The 24,491-nt window shown below is 44.1% G+C and overlaps 1 protein-coding gene across 1 annotated transcript in view; it reads left to right on the plus strand.

Annotated features, from left to right (window-relative positions):
* Nucleotides 1-24,491, plus strand: part of CFAP61 (cilia and flagella associated protein 61) — a 198,205-nt gene that overhangs the window by 148,883 nt on the left and 24,831 nt on the right. Inside the window, exons 23-25 of the mRNA XM_054984388.1 lie at nucleotides 3,960-4,287; nucleotides 11,145-11,236; nucleotides 12,027-12,232. Coding sequence (XP_054840363.1) covers nucleotides 3,960-4,287; nucleotides 11,145-11,236; nucleotides 12,027-12,232 — 626 coding nt within the window. The remainder of the gene's footprint in view (nucleotides 1-3,959; nucleotides 4,288-11,144; nucleotides 11,237-12,026; nucleotides 12,233-24,491) is intronic.

Consider the following 24,491-nt stretch of genomic DNA (forward strand, 5'->3'; position numbering starts at 1 on the left):
CAGGACAACTTAATACCCACTCAGAGTGGTTTACAAACTATGTCATTATTATCCCCACAACAAAACATCCTGTGAGGTGAGTGGGGATGAGAGAGCTCCTAGAAGCTGTGACTGACCCAAGGTCACCCAGCTGGCTTCAAGTGGAGGAGTGGGGAATCAAACCTGGCTCTCCAGATTAGAGTCCCGCGCTCTTAACAACTACACCAAACTGGCTCTCCGCTTTATAGGAGCAGTGTTAGATTCACTGTCTAATAGGGCATACTTACCTCCAGACAGACTTAACCGCTTGGTCACTCTGGTCCAACATTTTCAGTCTAATAAGTTTAAATCCACTCAGTCCATACAAGTCCTACTAGGACTGATGGCTTCCATTACTGCAGTGGTTCCTTTGGCATGCTTAAAAATGTGGGCCTTACAACTCTGGTTTATTTGACAATTCCACCCAGGGGTTCAGTTCCATCATACTAGATTATCAATTCCTAGGAGGGTCCTGCAGTCCTTCGGATGGTGATTGGACCTGAACAATTTATCTAAGGGAGTAGAATTTGGTGCATATAGTCATGACACCATGATTACCACAGGCGCTTCCCTAGAAGTATGGGAAGGCCTCTGGGAGGATCTATCAGTGAATGGGATCTGGTCTGAGTCAGAGAAAAGGAAGCATATTAATTTTTTGGAATTACAAGCAGTTTACAATACTGTTAACTCGCTCTCAGATATGCTTTCAGACAAGAAAGTTCAGGTCCTATCGGACAACACAACCTCAGTATATTATATAAACAAGCAAAGTGGAACTATTTCAAGGAAACTTTGCCCATGGCATTACGCTTTCAGCCTTGCATATTGCAGTAGACAATACGAGAGCAGACTTTCTCAGCAGATTGGGAAAGTTGCATCATGAGTGGGTCTTGACAGACAAGTATCTACACCAAATCTTTCTTCAGTGGGGGTTTCCACAAGTAGATCTGTTCGCAACTCAGGACAGCACGGAGGCCCTCAGGTTTTGCTCCAGGGGAGGGGGAGACAGGAATTCCCTGGGGGATGCCTTTCAGATCAAATGGATGGGAGGTCTGTTTTATGCATTCCCTCCCATTCCGTTGATTCACAGAGTGGACTGCAAGGTACAGGAGGACCAGACTACTTGCATGCTGATAGCCCCGTTTTGGCCATGACAGCCCTGGTAACGGGACGTTACGCCCAACTACCACTGAATCCGGATTTGCTCACCTATGGATGGACACGTCACCGTGATTTGAACAAATTGCACCTAACAGCATGGTTCCTATGGTACAGGTTGTGCAGTTTTCAAGGAAAGTGGCAAATGTTCTACTCAATGCCTCAAGGTTATATACCAGGAAATCATACACCTATAAGTGGAATAGGTTTGTTTTGTGGACAAGCGCCAGGGCAGTAAGTCCAGAAAAATGTTCTCTGTCTGACATCTTTGACTATTTGGTATCCCTACAGTCTCTACAGTCATCAGGTCTGGTGTCTTCATCAGTAAAAATTCATTTTGCAGCCATATTGGCCTGATGGAAAAACAGTGTTTTCGCACTACCTATCAAAGCTGTTCCTGAAGGGCTTGTTCAATCTTTACCCTTCCAGGGCACCCTTAGTTCCCCAATGGTCGTTATCCTTAATGTTGGCTAAATTGATCCTGAAACCGTTTGAACCAATGGCAACTTGTTCCCTGCCCCTTTTATCTGTGAAGATGGCATTTCTACTAGCGATTACATCAGCCAGGAGGGTTGGAGAGCATACCCAGATAGGGCAGTAATGTGCAGTGGTCTTCAATTTTTACCAAAAGTGGTTTCCAGATTCCATGTGTCGCAGGTTATAACTCTGCCAGTATTTTTCCTTGACCATTTCACATCCCAGGAATGGATACTACACGCACTGGACATTAGTAAGGCTATTTTATTTTACAAAGATAGGATTCAGTCTTTCCATATAGATTTGACATTCTTTGTCTGTCATTCGGGTCTTAATAAAAGCAAGGCTGCATCATCACAGATGATCTCTAGATGGGTCAGCTGCTTCCCTGCGAGGAATTCCTATTGCTGACATCTGCCATGCTGCTACATGGTCATCTGGAGAGACCTTTGTGAAACACTATGCTGTGGATGTCAATTCCAGGAGAGAAGCAGCAGTGAGACAGGCAGTCCTGCAGTCTCCCTTTCTCTTTTTTTAAATTTTAATTTTTGAATTTTTTTAACAATATGCAATAGTAAAAAAACCAAATATATAACCATATAACTATATAAACAGTATGAATATAAACATGTGCTCGAAACAGCGTATCAATAGCCTTGGCAGTATTTACAATATATGTGGTAAAGGGCGTGGTAAAGAGCGTGGGACTCTAATCTGGAGAGCCGGGTTTGATTCCCCACTCCTCCACTTGAAGCCAGCTGGGTGACCTTGGGCCAGTCAGGGCTCTCTGGAGCTCTCTCAGCCCCACCCACCTCACAGGGTGTTCTGTTGTGGGGATAATAATGGCATACTTTGCAAACTGCTCTGAGTGGGCATTAAGTTGTCCTGAAGGGCGGTATATAAATCAAATGTTATGTTATTATTAAAGACAATGAAAGAACATAAAATTTAATAAATTGCTATAACTTTGAGATTGTCAGGTATTGACTGCAAGTATTTGTTTCGCTTTTCCATATAGTCCTGAAAAGGCCACCATTTCTCATAGAAATTGGATTGGAAGTTCTGGTTCTCAGTGGCTGAGATGCGGTCTTTGATTTTCTCCATTGTGAGAAATTCCCATAATTTATTAATCCAAGGCTGTATTGTGAGTGGGACTTTGGATTTCCATGATTTTGTGATTATGGCTTTGGTCGCACTGATCATAATTGAAATCAGATCTTTTCGGATTATGGGGATGTCCTCATTTCTCCACAAATTAAGAAAAACAAGATCAGGACATGGTTGAATGACATAACCAGTTATTTTCCCAATCATGTTGAAGATCAGGCTCCAGTAATATGAAATCAAAGGGCAATTCCACCAACAGTGGGAAAAAGAGCCTGTTTGCAGCCACGCCAGCATTGTGGGTTGTATGAAGGATTTATGTAGTGTAGCTTGAGTGGGGTTAGGTACCACCTGTGCATGATTTTTCTGAAGGTTGTTCTGATATTAATAGCATTAGTGGAGCATATTTTTGAGGACCAAATTTGTGCCCATTGTGAGTCGGAAATAATTGCAGTCTGACTGCCACCGAAGCAGTTTCTCTGAGAGTTCCTTCCCACCACCGGGTGAGTAGCTTGCTATTCTCCCAATGTGAGACTGCATCAAAGACCTTAGATGAAAACAGGGTTTCACTTACCTGTAACTGTTGTTCATCTAGGTCTTTGTGCAGGCACACATAGCCCCCCCCCCTCAGTGAACACTCTGTCAGTTTTTGAAGAGGTTGCAGTGGCACTGGAGAACAGGGGGCAGAAGGGGTTACCTCCCCGACTATGTGACTGCTTTGGCGGGAAAAGCCGGCTCAGAGTGGTTGCGGGGGAGGTCGCCTATCCAATAGCATTTGAGCTAGAAAAGTCCTGTTCCAAGTGGCAGGCCTGCTCTAGCGCTGTCCCAATGTGTGCCTGCACAAAGATCTAGATGAACAACAGTTACAGGTAAGTGCAACCGTGTTTTCTAATGTGTGCCTGCACAGAAGAACACTCGATGAACAAGTTACAGGTAGGTGCAACCCTGTTTTTCTGCTCTCAGTGCTACAGGAAATTATATAATACTCTAGAGCTCAATGATTAAAATTATTATCCAGCTATTGGAACAGAACTGTAGCCAGCCAGAAAGTTAAAGTTTTGCAGTGTTTAAATTTAACAAATCTAGGTTCCAAGATGTCAGCATCAATTTCTGTTAGACTCAAATACTGGTTTGCCCAATAAATAGATTGTGCGATTGGGCCAAAAAAGCTTTGTAACAGGATGATGTTGTGTAATTTTTAGGCTTTTTTTAACTTTACCCACAAGAGAGTGGATTACGACACCTTCAAGGCTGTTAATGATGCCTGTCTTGTTTATGACGGGAAGCTTGTGATTGATACCAATTTTCATACCAACGATGTGGCCATCAGAGCTGCAGGTCCGCTGACTAAGTTCTCAAACATATACTATGCCAACAACTGGACACACAGCAATTTCAGCTCCAAGGAGGTCGGTTTCCAGCTTGCTGCTGCCATGCTGAATCTTTTTGATCCAACTCTGGAGCCGGTTTTTGAACCCCCAGAAGACATGGATAGACTCATCCCTTTATACAAGGGATGCAAAGTTCAAGGTGGGCCAAAGCACTGTTTTATCACCCTCTGGTAATTATATGCTCTCTACACTGTACTCTGTTGTAGCATGACTTGGCATGAAGTGAAAGAAGTGTATCTATTTCTATTGGTAAATACCACTTTTGGGTTACTCTTGTTCCCCATAGAAGTGCAATGAAGGGTGGCATCAGCTTTCGTAGCTAATACTTTCCACCTTCCAGGTTTTCTCCTGCTTCACTGCATTTTTCTGGTACAATCTTTCCAGAAAGATTATTAAAGATCCAAGTTTGGGATCCTAGTGGACATGGGGTAGGGGGATCTACCCACATGCACACACATTTGGTATCATTTCCTCTCACGCCCAACATTCTCCACTACCACCACCAATGTCTATTATAGGCTCTTTAAAAATTGACCATAGATATATTGCTGTAGCTTCATTACACTATAGCAATACACCTACGACATTTTTTAAAAAGTGCTCTGGCAGGGAGGGGAGATGGGATAACACAGAGCATCTCTGGAACATGCAACCTTTGTTGCCCTTTTCACTGGCATTGAGACCACAGTGGTCATCCCTGTGCGGAAGCACTGTTGTAAACAGGATATTCCTTCTGAGCTGAGCAAGCCACTGACTTTTCTTTCATGAATGGCCGGCACAGATGCCTGATGCACATTCTGAATACCACATGCATAGAAAAAGAGAATTGCTACCTGCAGTAAATCATAGGATTCCCCCCTTTTTTGTGAGATTATACTGGTACTCAGGGCTTTTTTTCTGGGAAAAGAGGTGATGGAACTCAGTAGGTTGCCCTCGGAGAAAATGGTCACATGGCTGCTCAGCGGCACGGAGGGCGATCTAAACTCCCCTCTGCCTGGAGATCAGGGGGCGGGGCCACCAGCCATGTGACCATTTTCAAGAGGTTCCGGAACTCCGTTTCACTGCGTTCCTGCTGAAAAAAAGCCCTGCTGGTACTTCATTTTCCATATTCGTCCACTCGCAGGAATTCTTCATATGACAATTCCCCAGGATTCTCCCTGGTGAGAGCATGTGAGAATGTGAACCGGTGCCATGTGTTTCTTCCTCCCACCCTTTCCCTCTTCTCCCCTGTGGAAGTGGTGAACGTCCATAGGGAGAGATCACATGGTTGTTTGAATATAGGATATGCCCCCCCCAATACGTAACATTAGAGGGTGCAAACGTATTATTATTATTAATTTATTATTTAAGACATACAATCGTTTCTAAAAGAGGAAGGCCACATATGTCTGGCAAGAAATTCAGAGCAGAGGGGTGAGCAATGCAGACAGTTACTTGTTTCAATTTTTTATTTATTTCTCTAACAAAATCTCCACAACCATTTGAAAGCCTTCAAGAGCCTTTTGCAACCAATTAAAACAAAGCAGACTGTAGAACAGGGCATAACCCTAGCCAAAACTGAGCACCTTTGAGTTAGCTTTAATTAGATTAGATAAGGGTGGTGTAGTAATTTGTGTTTTATTCTTTGAGATGTTTTAGATGGTTTTATGTTATTTAGCAATTTTTATGAAATTGTTTTATCTAAATGATATCTCACACTATGTAATCCGCCTTGAGTCTCAGTGAGAAAGACAGACTATAAATAACATGAATAAATTAATAAACCACTTTGAGCAACTTAACTTGAAAAGGCAGAAATATCCTGAATAAATCAAATAATTCAAGAAGCAGTACGCAGCCGCAAAGAAGAAATCAATGGTCAAAACGCTACGGAGGAATTTGCATGGCATCTAAAGACATTAAGCTTAGTGTTATTCAAACATTTCTGGGGAGGAAATTCTGAAGATGGGTCATCACTACACAAAAAAACAGCCTGAGCATCACCCACCTAACCTGAGAAGATGGGGACACATGGAACAGGGCTCTGAGGACAGTATCTTTTGGAGGCCCAAGCAAGACCATGTGGTAGAAGTTAATTTTTCCTGGCCCTAAGCCTCATGGTTGCATCTAGGAGGGGCTGTGGTTGCCATGCTAATAAGAGACCTAAGGGTCTCTGGGCAGGGTCCCTTCTTGGCACCTCCGGACCTCTGCAGCCCAGAGGTCAGGAGGTGCCCAGCCTAGGCTGCAATCCCATTTTTAAAAATTGAGGATAAATTGTAGATCATACCAGAGGGAATTTATAGAATCTTATCTCCTTGTATCTATGTATCTATTGTCTGACTATTGCATGAGATTTGCTGAAGCCAATCAGAAGCAGTGTTAGAGCAGAAGACTCAAGCAATATCCTGAACTGCTGGGCCTCCAGGGTCTATCCTAGGAAGAACTACATGCTAGAATGCCTTTTGCACAGGCAAGAGGAAGGGACACTTGGAAGGAAGGGCAAAGCACAGAACCGTAAGACAGTGGGAGCAAGTGCTGCTGCTGCTTCTGGTAGGATATGCAGGCCCCAAATATGTGTGTCTTAATTCAGTCACAGTCACAAACACACACACTCTCTGCTGCCATATCTGGTGGTTAAAATACATACTGAGCAGCCAGAAATGTAAGGAGATAAAAGAAGGGGAACAAAAAGAAGCTGACAGAAATCAATCTATGCTCCAGTATTTCAAATCAGACAAGGCCTTTCTGCAGTCAGGCAACCATGCTGTAACTAAGGAAGCAGATGAACAAAATCAATATAGAGTCTGTGGCAACTAATGTTCCGTGAAGTATGCTTAGCCCTATGGATTCTTTGCACACTGTCAGTGACTGGCAGAAGCAGAAAGAAATTTCAGCAAGATCTCTCTCTCTCTCTCTCTCTCTCTCTCTCTGTGTGTGTGTGTGTGTGTGTAAGGTGACCCTATTAATTAACAACCTCCAAAACTTCCTGCCATCGACAGCCTTGCTCAGGTCTTGCAGACTGTGTCAAGCCTTCTCATGTTGGATCTAGCTCTCATCAGAGACAGCTGGTGTTCTTGAATGGGGCGAGAACGGTTAAGCCACCTAACCTCCTTGTCCATTGAGTGGGAAATTGCAAGCAAAATTTACTTTAATCTACTTGCCTCAGATTAATTACCCTGTTACTTGATATGATCCCTGGTCATGTAACACCAATAATGCAAGACTCCACTGGTTTTTATCTGATAAAAATTTTAGGATTACACGTCAAGTCACTAAATTTTGTGCATTAATTCTTAAATTACAGGAATTGTATCTTAAAAGTTCTTAAAGCCGATCTTTTTTCCTTTTAATTGTATCCTTGTTAGATTAATCTGTATGCTGGTTTTAGGACTGTAACAAACCAATGAATGAATGGATGGATGGATGATTTGGTGGGGGGGGGGCTAGTTCATGATTTTGCTTTGTTAATTGACCAAATCTTTGCAGCCACGTGTTTCCATTAGAATTTTTTTTAAGGCATTGACAGGATAATCCCTTTTAAGTAACCAGAAAGTTACAAAATAGTTAGCAAAATTGTAGGACTCTCAGGGTGGATTAGGGTTGCCAGATCCTCTTAACCTTCCAATGGGGGGGGGGACACTTAGCACTCACCTTTGCGCACATGCACCTCTGAGCCTGCGCGACAACATCACTTCCAGCAAGTGGCGTCATTGTGCAGGCCCGGGAGCGGGTGCGCCCTTCACACCAGACTGATTTAGGCCCCAAAGAGACCCGATTTGGTCAGTTTGGGGCCCAAATTGGCCAGGTATAAAGTGCAGGAGCGCTTTTCTGTAAGTTGGGAAAAGCGCCTGGACCAGATGGACTCCCAAATAGTTATCATAAGTGTTTTGAGGATGAACTCCTCCAGCCTTTACAAAAGACGATGAACTCTATCTTAGAGGGAGGTAAAATGCTGGAGACGTGGAAGGAAGCCAACATAACACTTATACCAAAAGAAGGTGAAGACCAGACGTTGACAAGAAATTACAGGCCAATATCATTATTAAACAATGACTATAAGCTGTTTGCCATGATTTTGGTGGGGAAACTTAAAAGTATCCTACAGGACATTATTCACGAAGACCAAAGTGGATTTTTACCTAAGAGGCAGCTGAAGGACAATGTAAGAATAGTATTGGATATTTTGGAGTACTTGGAAAAACATAATGAAAGACAAGCTGCTTTGATCTTCCTAGATGCTGAAAGGCCTTTGAGAATTTAAATTGGAAATTTTTGTTTAAGATCCTGGAAAATCTGGATTTTGGAGACAATTTTATAAAACGGACTAAGTCGATTTATACATCCCAGACAATGAAAAACAATGTTGCACTTACTTGTAACTGTTGTTCATCATGGTCCTCCGTGTAGGCGCACATACCCTCCCTCCTTCCCTGCTTTGACCCCTTTACTTACTTCAGAATATGGCGGCGAAAGAGGGATGAGGGTATCCAGGGGCACCCCACCTCTATAGGGGCCATTTCAGCAGGATATCGGCCGTGCACGTGCAGATAGAGACAAGGGCACCCCCAGTGGCTTTTAGCAAAAATAATCTCTGAATCGGCAGGCCTGCATGTGTGCAGTCCCATGTGTGCCTGCACAGAAGACCTCGATGAACAACAGTTATAGGTAAGTGCGACACGGTTTATCAGAAGGGTAATACAAACAATTTTTCAGAATTACATTTCCCAGGATACATGGCACCCAGCAAGCCTGATTGTCAGGCCAATCAGATCTCACTTAATATAAACACCTCACTGCTGAAGTCATACTTTTGTCATGGGTTCGAAATGCTTCTGGGAAGTAACACATTCAAGGCTAAATCTTAGTAAGAGAAATGAAAACAAGAGAAAATGTTTACAGTTAAAAGGAACTTCCTTGCTTCACTGCAAGATCGAGTTGACCTGTAGTTTAATCTCAGAAGCCTGGGAGGAGTGTGTGCGAGTCTTTTTTGCATGAATGTGCTCACACGTAGATTCTAGGAGAGGGCTCCTAAAAGCCCCTTAACATTTCCCATCCTGGATGTTAACAGCCAGGATTTGATTGAAAGGAGTCCTAAATGGGCTGTCCATACAAGCCCGTTTGGAGGTGCCGCTTTCAATCAGTCAAAGGCCACTTTCATCACGCTAAAAAGAGAATTATCAGCCATCACCCTGATTTCTCTTCTTTGGGGATATTCTTGCATTTTTCCTGCCCCTAGAGACTGGGAACCCAATTACATGCCGTTACACACACGTGTGTGTATTAATACCTTGAGAGTCATCTCTTTCAGAGGGAAACTGTTTAGAGAAGTGATTGTTTGAAGCTGCGGGGATTGGGAGGAGCTCACTGAGGGCTCCTTTACCACTTTTCTGCTCCTTTATACTTCACCGGTGCTCACATATACTCCCCCAACTGTGAGATTCCAAACATACTGGTGAGGCGAAATGTGTATCTCAAAGCCTGTTTGGGGAAATGTGGCTTGTTGGGGAGATGCAGGCAGCTAAAAAATTTTTTAAGCATCCTACCCTCCCACCACTGCTTCTCTACTTCAAATCATTCCCACTCCAAGTTCAATAATGAATAGTTTTGGGGTTTTCATACATGTGTATGTATGTAACATGTCATTTGTCATTCCAAGCCATTATGCGCATGGTGCTTCTCTTTATGTAAATGAGACACTTCAGCTCACACAGAAATATAGGAAAACTGGGCCATAGTGCAGATTAAGGAGCAACATACCCAGGTTTGCCATGGGATATACACTCCTTTGTGAGCTGCAATCAGTCGCAGCTCTCTAACATGAGAGCTTTCTCTATTACGCACTTTTCTGCCACATTAATGCTTTACATTTTTAGGATTACGCATTCATATCTTACATGTACACCTAAAAATACATGTGTGAAAAGGCTGCTAGAGTCACCGGCATACTTTTCACCAGGGCTTTTTTTCAGGGGGAACACGGGGGAACGGAGTTCCGGAACCTCTTGAAAATGGTCACATGGCTGGTGGCCCCACCCCCTGATCTCCAGACAGAGGGGAGTTGAGATTGCCCTCTGCGAGGGCAATCTCAACTCCCCTCTGTCTGGAGATCAGGGGGCGGGGCCACCAGCCATGTGACCGTTTTCTCCGAGGACAACCCACTGAGTTCCACCACCTCCTTTCCCCAGAAAAAAAGCCCTGCTGTTCACCCATGGCGGAGCAAAAGTGGGAACATCTTCCTTCTGCTGAAGAAGTGGGCTGCCCCTGTTATTTGTTTCTGCTTCTGCTGTTTATAGAAAATAAAGAACTTGGCTGGCGGTGGGTTTCTTTTTTGCACCTCTTGATAAGTTCAGTTGAAATCACTAGAATTGCCTCACAGTAACTGCGCAACTGGGAGGAACTTGTATAATCTATCCGGTAGCATCCAGGGACCATCTTTTCTTCCCCCAGTTGCTGTATCATGTATTCTTTTTTTCAATTTTTAACATTTTATTTGAAAAGAAAAAATACATATAGCAATAGAAAGTGCATAGAAACTTATACAAGATGCAGAATGCTGAACTTGAACTACAACAGAAAAGTATATTCAGAATATGTGGTAACAGCTGAAGTATGAAATGATTCTCCTCTCCCTCTCCTTAATTACTTATACTTAAAATTTCATATCGATAATCTTTAATCAGTCATCTATTTCGTATTTTATACTCAACATTTTAAAGGTCTCTATTTTATAATTAATCTATTTCCATATTAGCTGTCCTTAATTTTTCTTAACTTTGAGCTACTTTGAGCTACAAAGAAATCTTTCCATTGCTCCTGGAATTCCGATATTGGTCTGTTACATGTATAAGAAGTGAATTTAACCATTGATGCATATTCAGACACTTTGTCCATCCACTCAGACATATCTGGGCAAGATTCTGCCATGTCATGTATTATTCTTGTGTAGTTTTAAAAGATTATTTGTTATATACGCTACCTGCTTTTACACAGAGTTCGATAACACATTGCTTCTAATAGGTGGTATCCTACCTGGAAAATATAATTATCTGCACATTTATAAACCCGGAATTCCCGCTCGCTTGGATGTACAAGAAACACAGCCCAATTATGTAAGTATTTAAAAATCTATGAGTTCCATAAAGCATGCATGTGGATTTGGGTTTGCAAGTATCTTGGATTCTCCAGCTTTCTGTGAGCTAGAGAGCTTATTGGGATCACATGGCCCGTGCAAGCGAGGCAACTTGCCTCCTGTGATGGAGCAATTGAAGTGCATCTCTAATGAACTCAAACATGTTATAGTTTGCCTCATTGTTTTCAGTCTTAGAGCATGGAAGTTAAGCACTCGATTTGCCTCCTTTTTTTCTAGCAACGTTTCTGTGACTAATGGATGAGGGCAGAAAGCAACAAGTATTTCAGTGATGGGGGAAGGTTTTATCTGTTGAGCCTCTACCTGTCATGCCAGTATTAAATGCCGTACAATGAGACAGCTGTGCTGTATCTGAAGAAAGGAGTTCTCACTCTTGAAAGCTTCTACTCTGAAAATCTTGTTGGTTTCTAATGTGCCACCGGACTCAGATCCTGCAATTCTGCTGTCTTGTACGTGTTCTCTCCCATTAAATCACAAGCATGTAAATCTGTCACCTCAAGTAACATACTCTGCAGAACCACAGGGGCTCTTCTTGGACCCCAAAAGGAATTGGCCCTTATCCCGAGACATTTGAAACGAGATCAGAACTAGTTTTGCATGTAATAATGATATCTGGTCTTTGTGCACAACTGCACAAGAGAACTAGGCGCTTAGTATTCATTCTAAAACACTTGGCTCATCTGTTTTTAAACGTGTTTATTTTAGCTCTGTTCTTCCCCATCTGCTGTCATGGTTTGCTTGGTCTGTTACAGGGCTTGGCGATCACAACTGGAGATGCGATCAAAGGGAATTACTTCAGGATACATGTCAACCTGTACAGTCTGATAGAAACCATTACCTGCTTTTCAAAGAATCCTCTTCCTGTATCAAACTACATCACTTTATTTGGACAGCACGAGCGTCTCCTTAATAACCTTTGCTCTCGTTGGAGGGAGGGGCTGGTCACAGATCTTTACAGGTAGGATAAGTTCTGGTTTGCGCCGGAAGCTTTCTGTCCACATTCTGTTATTGTTTCGCATTTTATCATATTATGTATTCTTTGTGCATTTCCTGCTCTAGAATACACACTTTGTAAACGGCTCTGAATGGGCGTTAAGTTGTCCTGAAGGGTAGTGTAGAAATTGAATGTCGTTTGTTTGTTTGTTTATTATTTACTTCATTGATGCGCCCCCTTTTCCCCCAGTGGGGACTTAAAGCAGTGCACACACCATTCTCCTCTCCTCCATTGTATCCTCGAAACAACGCTGAGGGGTAGTTAGGCAGAGAGCGTCTGACCTGCCCAAGACCTCCCAGTGAGCTTCCCGGGCAGAGTGGGGATTTGGACCTGCTCGTTCTTAGTCTGGCACTCTTACCACTACACCACACTGGCTGACACCATAATGAGTGGCATGGGAATGAAGTAGGTGTGTGGACACTTGTTCCTGCCCGTTCTTATGCTGCTTCTGCCGTGGTGGAGGCATGTATTGGCTCCCCCTTTGAAGCAGCCTAATAGAGGTAATGAAACTGAGTGATGATCAGAATGCTGCCCCCAGGGCCCTTTTCCTCCTAGAAGGAGAGCCTCTCTCATCTCAGCTCTCCATAATTCTATAACAGACCCTCTTCATGTTCTTCCGTTCATGTGTCCATGTGTTTTGTTTTTAATTGGAATATTTATACACAAACACATTCAAAACAAAACAAAATGTAAGTATTTTGCAGCTTGCTTTAATATTTTTTATTCTTTGCCACCTTGGGGACCCTAAGTTGGGTGGAAAGGTTGCTTTAAAATATTTTAAGTAGTGATATTCTTGTGGCCTGTTTGTTCTGGGTGGAATTACTTCACAATGTGTGAGGTGTGGATGTTATCAGGCATGAAGGGACCCCTGACTTCATCTTGGCCTCCAAAAGACCCCTCTCCATTGCTCCGCTTTCCAGGCTTCCTACCTTACAGTCCCTGCCTCTTAGCTTTAACTGTTTGTGTGCTTCCACTTAATTTTCAGGGCCAGGTGATCCATGTCTGAGGGATTTGATTTTTTAATACAGGGAGCTTTTCCAAATGATATTGTTCAGAGATACTATTATTTATGGAAGGCAGTCACGGGGCTATTGCATAATAACGTTCTGTAACAGTGTCTAAATATTTGATCGGGCACTATGGTGTCAAGACAATGTCAGTAGTTGTACAGGATGTGGAAATAGATTTTCACTTAGCCTTAGAGGTATTGTGCCCCTTTTGAATGGCTCTGCTGTTGCCTGTTGATTGAAAATGGAAATCCCAAAGAGGTAGCCGTTGCTTTCACACCATATTAGTTTGTAATAGCAAAATAAAGCAGAATTCTGTTGGCACCTTAAGGACTAATAACATTTATTCCAGCATGAACTTTCATGAGTCAGAACTCGCATCTTTAGATGTGTATTGGAAGGAAATCATTTTGTACTCATTTAGAACTCAAACTACTGCATGGAGAGGGAGGAGGACATGGGGTAGAGGAAAACTTGGTGTGGATCCCATCATACACTTTTCTAGTTAATTCTCTGTGTAAGGAATGAAATTGATTATATATATATATATATAATTGAGTAAGTGTGTTTTATACCCTGGTGCACCACCAGAGGATGCTGCCACAGAGGAAAGCCCAGGTAACTCACCATATTGCTCCAGAAAATATGCTATGGTGGAGAGCCCAGGCAGGGAACTGGAGGTGAGCAGGTGGCAATGCCCTCCCCGTGCCTTAACCCAGCTGATATTAGGTGCGGAGCAGGTAGTAATGCCCACCCACCCCCACTTTAACCCAGCTAATATTAGGAGCGGAGAAGGGGGCAATACCCGCTCCCCCTTCAGCCAGCTGGTATTAGGACTGGAACAGGTGGTAATGTACACCGCCACCTTAACCTAGCTGGTATTAGTACTGGAGCAGGTGGCAATGCCTGTCCCCCACCGTAACCCAGCTGGTATTAGGAGTGGAAAAGGTGGCAATGCCTGCCCCTGTCTTAACCCAGCTGGAATTAGGAGCAAAGAAGGTGGCAATGCCCTCCCCTCCTTCACCGAGCTGGGATCAGGAGCAGAGCAGGTAGATATGCCCACTCTCTGCCTTAACCCAGCTGGTATTAGGAGCGGAGCAGGTGGCACTGCCCGCTCCCCTTTAAACAGTTGGTATTAGGAGTGGAGCAGGTGGCAATGCCCACCCCCCTTCAGCCAGTTGGTATTAGGAGGGAGCAGGTGGCAATTCCCACCCCCCACTTTAACCCCGCTGATATTAGGAGTGGAGCAGGTGGCAATGCCCATCCCCCAGCTTAACACAGCGGGCATTAGGAGTGTTACAGGTGGCAATGCTCACTCCTGTCTTAACCCAGCTGGTATTAGGAGCAGAGGAGGTGGCAATGACACACCCACCTTAACCCAGGTGGTATTAGGAGTGGAGCAGGTGGTAATATCCACCCCCGCTTCAGCAAGCTGGAATGAGGAGTGGAGCAAGTGGTAATGTCCGCCCCTGCCTTAACCCAGCTGGTATTAGGAGCGGAGCTGGTGGCAATGCCCACTCCCCACCTTAACCCAGCTGGTATTAAGAGCGAAGCATGTCGCAATGCCCACCCCAGCCTTATCACAACTGGCATTAGGAGTGGAGCAGATGGCAATGCCCACCCCCGCCTTAACCCAGCTGGTATTAGGAGTGGGGCACGTGGCAATGCCCACCCCCACCTTAACCCAGCTGGTGTTAGGAGTAGAGCAGGTGGCAATGCCCACCCCACCCTTAAGCCAGCTGGGATCAGGAGTAGAGCAGGTGGCAATGCCCACCCCTGCCTTAACACAGCTGTTATTAGGAGCGGAGCAAGTGGCAATGCATATCTCCCCCTTAACTCAGCTGGTATTAGGAGTGGAGCAGGTAGCAATGCCTACCCCCCCACACACCTTAACCCAGCTGGTATTAGGAGTGAAGCAGGTGGCAATGCCCACCCCCTCCTTATCACAACTGTCATTAGGAGCGGAGCAGGTTGCAATGCCCAACCCCCACCTTAACTCAGGTGGTATTAGGAGTGGAGCAGGTGGCAATGCCCACTCCCCTTCTCCCAGGTGGATTCAGGAGCAGAGAAGATGGCAATGCCCAACCCCTTCACCCAGCTGGAATCAGTACAGGAGTGGAGCAGGTGCCAATGCCCGCCCAGCGTCTTCACCTGGGTGGGAATCAGGCACAGAGCAGGAGGCAATTCACTTCTTCCCGTCATCCAGCTGGGACAAGAAGTGGAGCAGGTGGCAATGCCCACCTCCCTCCTTCACCAGCCAGGATCAATGACAGAGGAGGAGGGGATGCCGGCCTGTCCGCTCTCCCCCTTCTAGAGCCCATTGTATTTTTTCCCACAATGGGCTTCGGTTTCTAGTGTGTGTATGTGTGTGTATATGACAGAAGCCAGAGGTTCTAACCTCTCTCTCATGGGGTGCAAATAAATAAAATTGTAATTAAAAAGGGTAAACAGCAATGAATTGAAGAATAAATTTGAAGCATAAGCAAGTTAACTGACATCAGTAAGGGGTTAGGAGAATATGCTAGGAAAAGCCAATTAAGTTCTCTAAAAAGTCACTCCTGTTGAGTTATGAGAAATTATATTGAATATGGAAATCCAAGTCTCTGTAGAAGCCAGAATGAGAGATACTGTTTAATTTCTTGATGAGTTCTAATTCAGCACTTTCAGGTTGTATAATCCCTTTGAAGGGTTTTTTTTGGGAGGGGGGGAATAGTACAATTACTTTTAGATCTGCAACAGGAGGTACAGGAAATTTAAAATGTGTGCCCACGGTTTCTGAATGTTGCAATTTCTTACATCAGATTTCACTGAGTCTCACACAGAGACTGCCCTGTTTGTCCAATGTAGATAGTAAAAGGTAATTGTTGGCTCATTATGGCATCTATTAAATAGCATAAAATTATTATTTTATCACTGTCTGAGTATTAATGTACAATATAATCGCCATCCATATTACCTATGAAACTAAGAACGTTTTATAAAGAATAAATATAGAACAAATTTTGAGACAGCATTTGAAAGAGCAGTAAAATTTTCTTAGCTTTTGAGAGTCAAAAACTCACTCCATCAGATATGTCAGAAAGCACCTGACAAAGCACACTTTAATTCATGACAGCTTTTACCCTTGAAAATTTTGTTGGCATTTAAGATGCTACTGCACTCATATTTTGTTCTATTCCTACATACTAGGGGTGTTTGAACAGCCACCAGCTCAGCTCACATCCCATTCTCCAGCTGAAAAAGGAGACCTGATTTTTGACAATTAGTTTGATAGTTTATCATCAGTGTTTGGCAGTGTCAGTCCCTGGCAGTTAGATCCCCAAATTCTCCACAGTTAACGCACAGGTGTTCCAGTTGGAGAAGCTTTATTAGAGATCCATTCAGTGCAAGGTACTCAGACAGTGCAATTGGCAGAAGTGACATATGTGGGGCCAGCAGTGTTAGTTATAGGGAATATTCCCGCCTTTGGGGAAAGGGCCGTTAATAAGAGGGGGGTTGGGGTGAGACATTGTTTTAGAGTAGACAGTGAGAAAGATGAACTTATCTTTGCTTCTCAAGAAGGATACATCTCGAGCCAGTTTCAGCTGGCATCCAAGGACACTGGCTCAGTGGAGCGCGAAAGAGAAAGTAAACATTTGCAAGATAACCTACTGGTATTACAGCAATAAAGAACTTCCCATACCCTCAGAGACCAGAGTCAGAGGCAACATACATTCATGGCAGATATGCAGGAGGCATGTACGACAGGCAGGTTGTTTCATTGTATTCCTTACTAACCATGTGTGTGTAAAGTTCCATCAAGTAGCGGCCAACTTATAATTACCTGGAAGGGTTTTCAAGGTAAGAGATGAACAGAGGTGGGTTGCCTGCATCTGGACTTCCATAGTGGTCTCTCATCCAAGTACTAACCAGGGCTGACCCTGCTTAGCTTCTGAGAGCTGACAAGATTGGGTTAGTCGTCGCCATCCAGGTGAGGGCATACTAACCATATAGCACCGCGCAATTGGTTTTTTGCACGTGTGTTCTCCCCCAGCCTGATTGAGTTCTACCACCCCCCATCCTTGCTGCATAAGTGCTCTGCTGAGCAGGCAGACAATTAAATGATTCATTAATTTAATCACTCACAAGTCATATAACTCAGTTGTCAATTTATGTTGTGTTTCAGTAAAATCTCATCTTTGGTGTTCATCTACATAGTCCTTAGTGGAGCTAATGGCTGTTGATCAGTTTGAATCGGCAGGGTCTATGCATGTGCTGTTTTGGGAAAACGGCACATGCAGGTGTTTGCAGCTACTTGGCAAGAACCAAAATGACTATTTGATTGTCTCATAGCTAATATTGGACTGGGTTGTCACCAGTATGCGGATAACACCCAGTTGTATCTGTTGATGGACGGCCAGCCTGGCTCTGCTCCCGATGCCCTAGGTAGAGCTTTGGAGGCCATGTCTGGGTGGGTATGGCAGAGCAGACTGAAGCTGAACCCTATGAAGACGGAGGTCCTGTACTTGGGCCGTAGGGCAGTGGATGCGGGGCACCGCTTGTGCCTGTCTCATCAGTCAGGAGTCTTGGCGTGACGCTGGACTCTTCCTTATCAATGGAGGCCCAGGTCACGGCAGTTGCCCAGTCTTGCCTTTCAACCACTACACCATGCTGCCCAGCTTGCCCCCTGTCTTTCAATGTGTGATCTAGCAACAGTGATCCATGTGACGGTCACCTCCAGATTGGACTGCTGTAACTCGCTCTACACAGGGCTTCCTTTGGGTCTGACCTGGAAATTGCAGCAGGCCCAGAACACTGCTGCTCGTGTCCTGACAGGTACCTCGTACAGGGCACATGTGACTCCAATTCTGCAGCAGCTACACTGGCTCCTCGTAGAGTTCCAGATCAGGTTCAAGGTTCTGGTTTTAACCTAGAAAGCCCTAAACGGACTGGGACCAACATACCTGAGGGACCACCTGTCCCCATATGTACCCCGAAGAGCGCTTAGATCAGTAGGAAAACATCTGCTGGTGGTCCTGGGCCCCAGGGAGGCTCAATTAGCTTTGATCAGGGCCAGGGCATTTTTGATCCTGTCCCCAACCTGGTGGAACTCTCTGTCAGAGGATACTCGGGCCTTGAGTCTTTTCAGCGGGCCTGAAAGACAGAGATGTTCTGCCAGGCGTATGGTTGAGGCCAGCACTTAGATCTACTGAATTAGCCTCCCTGCTGGTCTCCTATCAATGGGGGGCCATATGACCAATTGCCCCCCTCATGTATAAGTAGTGATTTGGAACATCAGTCTCACGTCTCCACCCCCTCTCCTCCTCCTTTGGGTTGTGAGGAAGGATGAATGGAATCCCGTCGTGGGACATTAGAAGTTACATTGTAGAGCTTGTTTCATGCCGCTGAACTTAGATTTGTGAACTTTATGATTTTATTGCCTTTTTATTGTAACTTATCTGTATTTATTTGTATGTTGTAATCTGCCCTGAGCCTGTTCGCGGGGAGAGCGGACTATAAATTCAATTAATTAACTAAATAAAAACAACAATAATAATAACCATCTTCAAATATGGCAAGTTCTGTTAATGGCAAAATTCACAGCATCCCTACTACGGTCTAAATCCGCTTGAAAATATAGAACTAATCATCGATGATAATCAATGTTCATATTTAATTCAAATTTAAAATCTATCAAATGTTAAACTGTTGTTAGTTATGAGTTGATAAATCTATTTATAGAGCAAAATAATTGATGTGTCTTTTTAAAAAAATCCCATTTCCTATAGCTATCAATTCAGGAAAAAACTAACAAGCACAACAGTCAACAAAAAAAAATTCAAAACAAGATTTTGCCAGTGTGGCAAGATTTCAGGGACAACCTGACAAAAGATGGCTTAGGTAAGGGCCCCCCAGCATGCTTTCTACTCTAAGCCACCCCCACCCCCTAGTCAGCTGGGTGATGATGGAGAGCCTTGGATCTGAAAGCATGCTTCCTGCTCCAAGACTCCCACCCCACTCCTGCCACCAGCAGCTAGCTGATTGAACAGACTGGGCACAGCAACCACACTCTCTGCTTCAGGGGGCATCACCTGGCCAGTGAGGTGAGACTGATCCCAGAAGGGGCCACACTGACCAGGAGGGGAAGGCAGAACAGGATTTCGCCCCCCCCCCCCGAATCCTCACATATGCCTTGTGCGTACTGCATAAATACTAAGGAGGACTTTTGTACTGGTAATTGGTATTTTTTTTTGTTATCTTCAGAGATTTCATCAAAAAAATCTTGGTGGACAAGATACGTTGGTATAATGTTTTGTTTGTTCATTTTGTTTTGTTTGATTCCTGCTGCCTGCTTTTCTATAGGGTTTGAACTGGCAGCAACTGTTTAAGAAAAAAATACAGTGAATGTCATTTGGTGGATGAATCAAAGCCTCTATATCTGGTATACATCCTCTAAATATCTGGCAAAAATTGCCATTTGCTAGTGGTACAGTTAAATTTATTGTAGCTGCATTAAGCTTGAAATGCACTCTTCTTTAATATTGTAATGATTTACTGGTTTTTGCAGTTTTTCACTCTAAGGCAGAAGAGTTCCTGCTACTCTTTAATCCTTTTGTAACTGGATTAGATTCTTCCTGGCAATTGCCAAGGAATGAACTCAGTGAAACATCAGTCACCTGGGAGTTAATTTGTCCTTCTGTGACATGCAAATTGTCTTTTTAATTCAAGGCAGTTTCTAGCTATGAATTTTCTCACTGCCTTGCATCTGTCAGGTTAAAAGTTTTAACCCTGTGGAGGAGGATTTTATGGTTGTGATGGTTTAGCTAAGTTTCAGAATTAATAGTGACAACTGGGCCACATGAGCCACGCATAGCTGAGGAATAGAATTTGTGCTTCTTAGACAAACTCACACCCGATTCCAGCTAATTGATGCCGGTCACAACAGGGAAAACGAGGAGCTAGAGTTGGTATGAAAAAAAAAACTGGACTCTGGTAACATCTTGAGATTGATCTGCTGACTCACTGGAACCAAAGACATAGCAGGTGAATGTGATTTTGTCTGTGAAATGCCTAGCAAATAAGTTAGAACAAGCTTTAGAAATACTCTAAGTTTGCATAATCCGTGGTAAGATTTAAAGCACCTCAGACCTTGGAAACACTCAGCCAGTTGGCTTTACTTAGACTCAAAGGTGGCAGAGAAGTACAAATGCATGGCTTTCGTCAGAGCCACAGTCATGCTCTGACTTGCGTTAGGTCAGAGGCAGTAGGTGCTTTACATCATTATTCTGTCTGCCCTGAACTCAGTAAACCAAAAGGCCAAAAGGACTGTGTACAAAGGCAGATGCCTACAGGCAAATCATGTGGACTGCCCCGGTCCTCTCCAAAGTTCAGGGGTAAATAGCCCACTGACCAGGAATGGACCAGGGATAAGGTCCAGCAAACAAAGGCAGAGTCTGGTTAAACTGGAGGCAGGTGGAGAGTATCAACTCTGAACTGAGTTAATCACAGCATCAAAGATAAATGCAACATGTTCTCGAAAAAGGGCACCTCATCCACAACAGCAAAGCTGCCTTGCTAGTCTGTCTGTTCAAGGGCAGAGGAAAAGGGAGCATCCACACTGGCTGTTGACACTCACCCAGACAGCATTCAGTGGCTGGAGACAGATTGGTTCGTGGCCAGTGGCCAGTCAAGTGTACTGAGCTGTATCCCAGCAAATGGGCTCTGGCGCTGCTGGACAGGAAGAGGGATGATGCAGCAGTGGCTGGCAGCTCCATGAGAGGGGGTGCCCAAGGCCACTGCCCCCACTTGCTATTCCTTGCTGCCGCCACCTCTCCCCTACCCCCATCTGCCTGGCCACTCCCCCACCTCTCTCTGTTTCTACCCTCACAAGAGACAAGAACTTGGGGGCACCACTGAGACACCTGGGGAGCAAGGAGAGAAGAGTGATTGGCTGCCTCTGCTCGTGGTGGGCCGCAGACCCAAAATAGTGGCAACAATGTGGTGAGGAGGCTGGCAGGTGTTGGGAACGATGGATCTTTCAGTCCTTACCAACCTGCTTCTAAGAGTTTCTCTACACAAGATATCTTAAACAGGGACTTCAAGTGACTTCCTTTCAGTGCAGTCTTCTATTCAAGTGCACTCTATCTCCCTAGCAGTGCATGTGTATCCACAGTGGGAGAAGAAGTGTAAGATGTTTCACATGAGCATCAGTGTGTAAAATGTCTTGTGTAGAGTGATTCTTAATTGCAGAGTAAGTTTTTTCTTTTTTTTAAGTCTGTGCTTTCTTCTAAATCTTTTTATCATAAACAATTTGACATGTACATTACAAATATTCCCACCTGCCAGATATTCCTTATTTTCCTTATGGCTGCAGTGCTCTAAAAGGCCAGGAGACGCCTGCCTGACATTTCCTGATCCCTTTTCCTGCTGCTCTGGTACATGTAGAAGGAGAAATGGGAAACATTTGCCACATTTTTCCTCCTCCAGTTTTAGACTAAGTAGGTCAGCTCCTTCATGTAGCTCATGGAAGAAATGCTGGTGGCCTGGCATTTTGGACATTTTTTCTCAAAACACACGAGAAGAAAAAGGGAAGGAATTCGATTATTTTTTTCTCCAGTGTCTGCTTTCTGCTCTTCTTAATATTATGGAAGGCATAGTAATAACTTTTTTGGCATGTTTAAAATTTTTCATGTTCATTCTCAGTTTTGTAGCTGTAGTGCTTTAATACTGTCATGATGTACTGATACATACTGATCATTTTTAAAAAGCTGGCAAGAATCTGATCAAATGGTGGTGGGGAGAAATGGTTGGGAGAGATGTGAAGGTGTAGAAATCTGCATGTTCTCTGCCACGCTTTTGCAAACCCGCTTTTGGTACAGTCTTCCGGGAAAGAGAGTCCCAACAGTTTGAGAACTTGGCAGGTTGGTGAAAGCAGGACAATGTCATGCAGAAACCAAACTTAAATCTGTGGCAATTTGGGGGGAATGCAGGCCAAGAACTCCATGAAATGCTTTAGGCTGATCCTGCACTGGGCAGGGGGTTGGACTAGATGGTCTGTATGGCCCCTTCCAACTCTATGATTCTATGCAGAAACAATCTTAGCCACAGCATCACACAAAAGATGCCAGAACTACATGGACACCAAAAATAAGTAACCCTTGGCATGCTTGCCAAACAGGACACACCAGATTATTTTGCTCACCAGGCAGTCGAGGCTTCTCATTTCCTGAATCTGCTCAGCTTTCCACCAGGTCCAAGACAACCTCATGTGGCTCTGGCAGTGCTGCTGGGGCTAAGGTTGTGTCTGGCCAAACACACCACTTGATTCTCATTCCATTTTATGTTTGCGACACACCGATATCTTCACAGGCTGACATTGTGATTTGGGGGGGGGAGGGGCGGGTAGCATTCAAGGCAAAAGTTTGTCTACTTGAATATACATGGGAATTACCAGCCTGGAAGACTGGTGGGTGCAGGACTTGTTCCATTAGCGATCTTCAGAAGCTGTGACTTCTGGCCACATAACCAGAAGTGGCATCACTGCATTGTGAGACGCTCTAGGATTCACCCAAAATTCCATGGTAAAAACCATAGTATTTGGGGTGATTCCCATGATGTGGTGGCATCACTTCTGGTTACACAGTTGGAAATGACATTGCAGTATTGGAAGATTGCTGATTTACTGCTTTATTGAGTGCTGCCAGGCAAGTGGCAACCCTAATGCACACTGTACTATTTATATTTTATAAATACAATTTTCTATCTTGGGTCTTCTGTGTACCAAGCAGCTAACAGGAGAAACATCAGTAAAACAATAAAATGCCAGCTATAAAACATCATAACCGTACAAGGAAACTTGCAAAGCTATCAATACACTTCAACGTAATCTGCAAGCCCTGACAAGATTCATAATCACGTCAATCAGTCAATGATAGGGCATGTCAGCAAATCATACATCTTCAATGCAATTCTCAGTAGAACTAAAGCCCAAGTTGAAGATCTTAATTTCCTAAGGTCTGCTGAAACAGGGCTACCTTCCAGGCTCCAGGTATGTCCCCTGGCAGCTATATAGGGGGCGGGGCCAACTACCCCCTCTATACATCAGACTCAAAGAGGCCAAGGAAACTTTCCAGTAGGAGGAAGCCCCTTGGAGGGAGCTGTGGTCTGGCCTCTGGTGACGGGTAGGTCTAGATAGACATGAGAGTAGAAGGGAAGATGATTGCGTTCCCTGGCTCCATTCCCAGTGTCCACACATTCAGCTGAATGCCTACATTGGATTCCATGCATATACCCATGTTTTTTGCAGCATTTCTGAGCCGAATGTCTGAACTTGCTGCAGATATTCAGCTGTGGTGGGGTCTTCAGCTATGATCCTGGTCTCCCGTACATGAGTTCAGTGTACTCATTTCTTCATGTCCGCATAGGGTTATAACTCTCAAATGATTTGTTATATTCTCAGATCCTGTATCTTTTTCATCTTCCATGAGGGCCTGGGTCATTCTGGCCCTTAATATGAAATTGACACACATTCGTATAATACAAATGGTCTCACATAGCCTTTGGTTTGCATTAACGGGATTAAATTTACTAATATAATGAACTCTCTCCTTAGCAACTAGTTACTCAAGTAACTTATTTATCAAATTAGTCAAATGGATTTTTCCCTTCAGAGATGCTTTAGGCTGATCCTGCACTGGGCAGGGGGTTGGACTAGATGGTCTGTATGGCCCCTTCCAACTCTATGATTCTATGATTCTATAAGTTTTGAAACATCTTAGTAATGCATGTTTTCAGGGCCACATGCCCCTGGGCGGATTGTGACTGAGCACCAGCAACTTGGGAAAGTTACTGGCAACATTTAGATACTGATGCAGATAGAGAAGGCATCATTCAATTAAATTGAGAGTAAAATCCTGTTCTAGTGAATCTCTGACTCACCTGCTCCATGCAGCACAGAGACCCTTTCCAGTGGTCTTTCCCTATGACCTCTCAAATGGGCATTAAAATTTTTAACAAAAACCAAAATCCATGTGACACCTTTTAATAGGCCAATCATTTTGGTATATAAGGGCACGGATACATCTGGCAGTTCTAAAGTATTGGGAAAAGTTTAAATCGTCCAGTTCTGATTCCCTAAGCCATCAATTTGGAAATTGCCTTTTAGCCAAAGATCTTACGCTCTCTGGCTTTCATTGCGCCATCCGCCAAAGGTATACTATTCCTGACGACCTGTTAGG

Source organism: Eublepharis macularius, chromosome 7 (genome assembly GCF_028583425.1).
Source record: "Eublepharis macularius isolate TG4126 chromosome 7, MPM_Emac_v1.0, whole genome shotgun sequence".
In the NCBI taxonomy this organism is placed as follows: domain Eukaryota; kingdom Metazoa; phylum Chordata; class Lepidosauria; order Squamata; family Eublepharidae; genus Eublepharis; species Eublepharis macularius.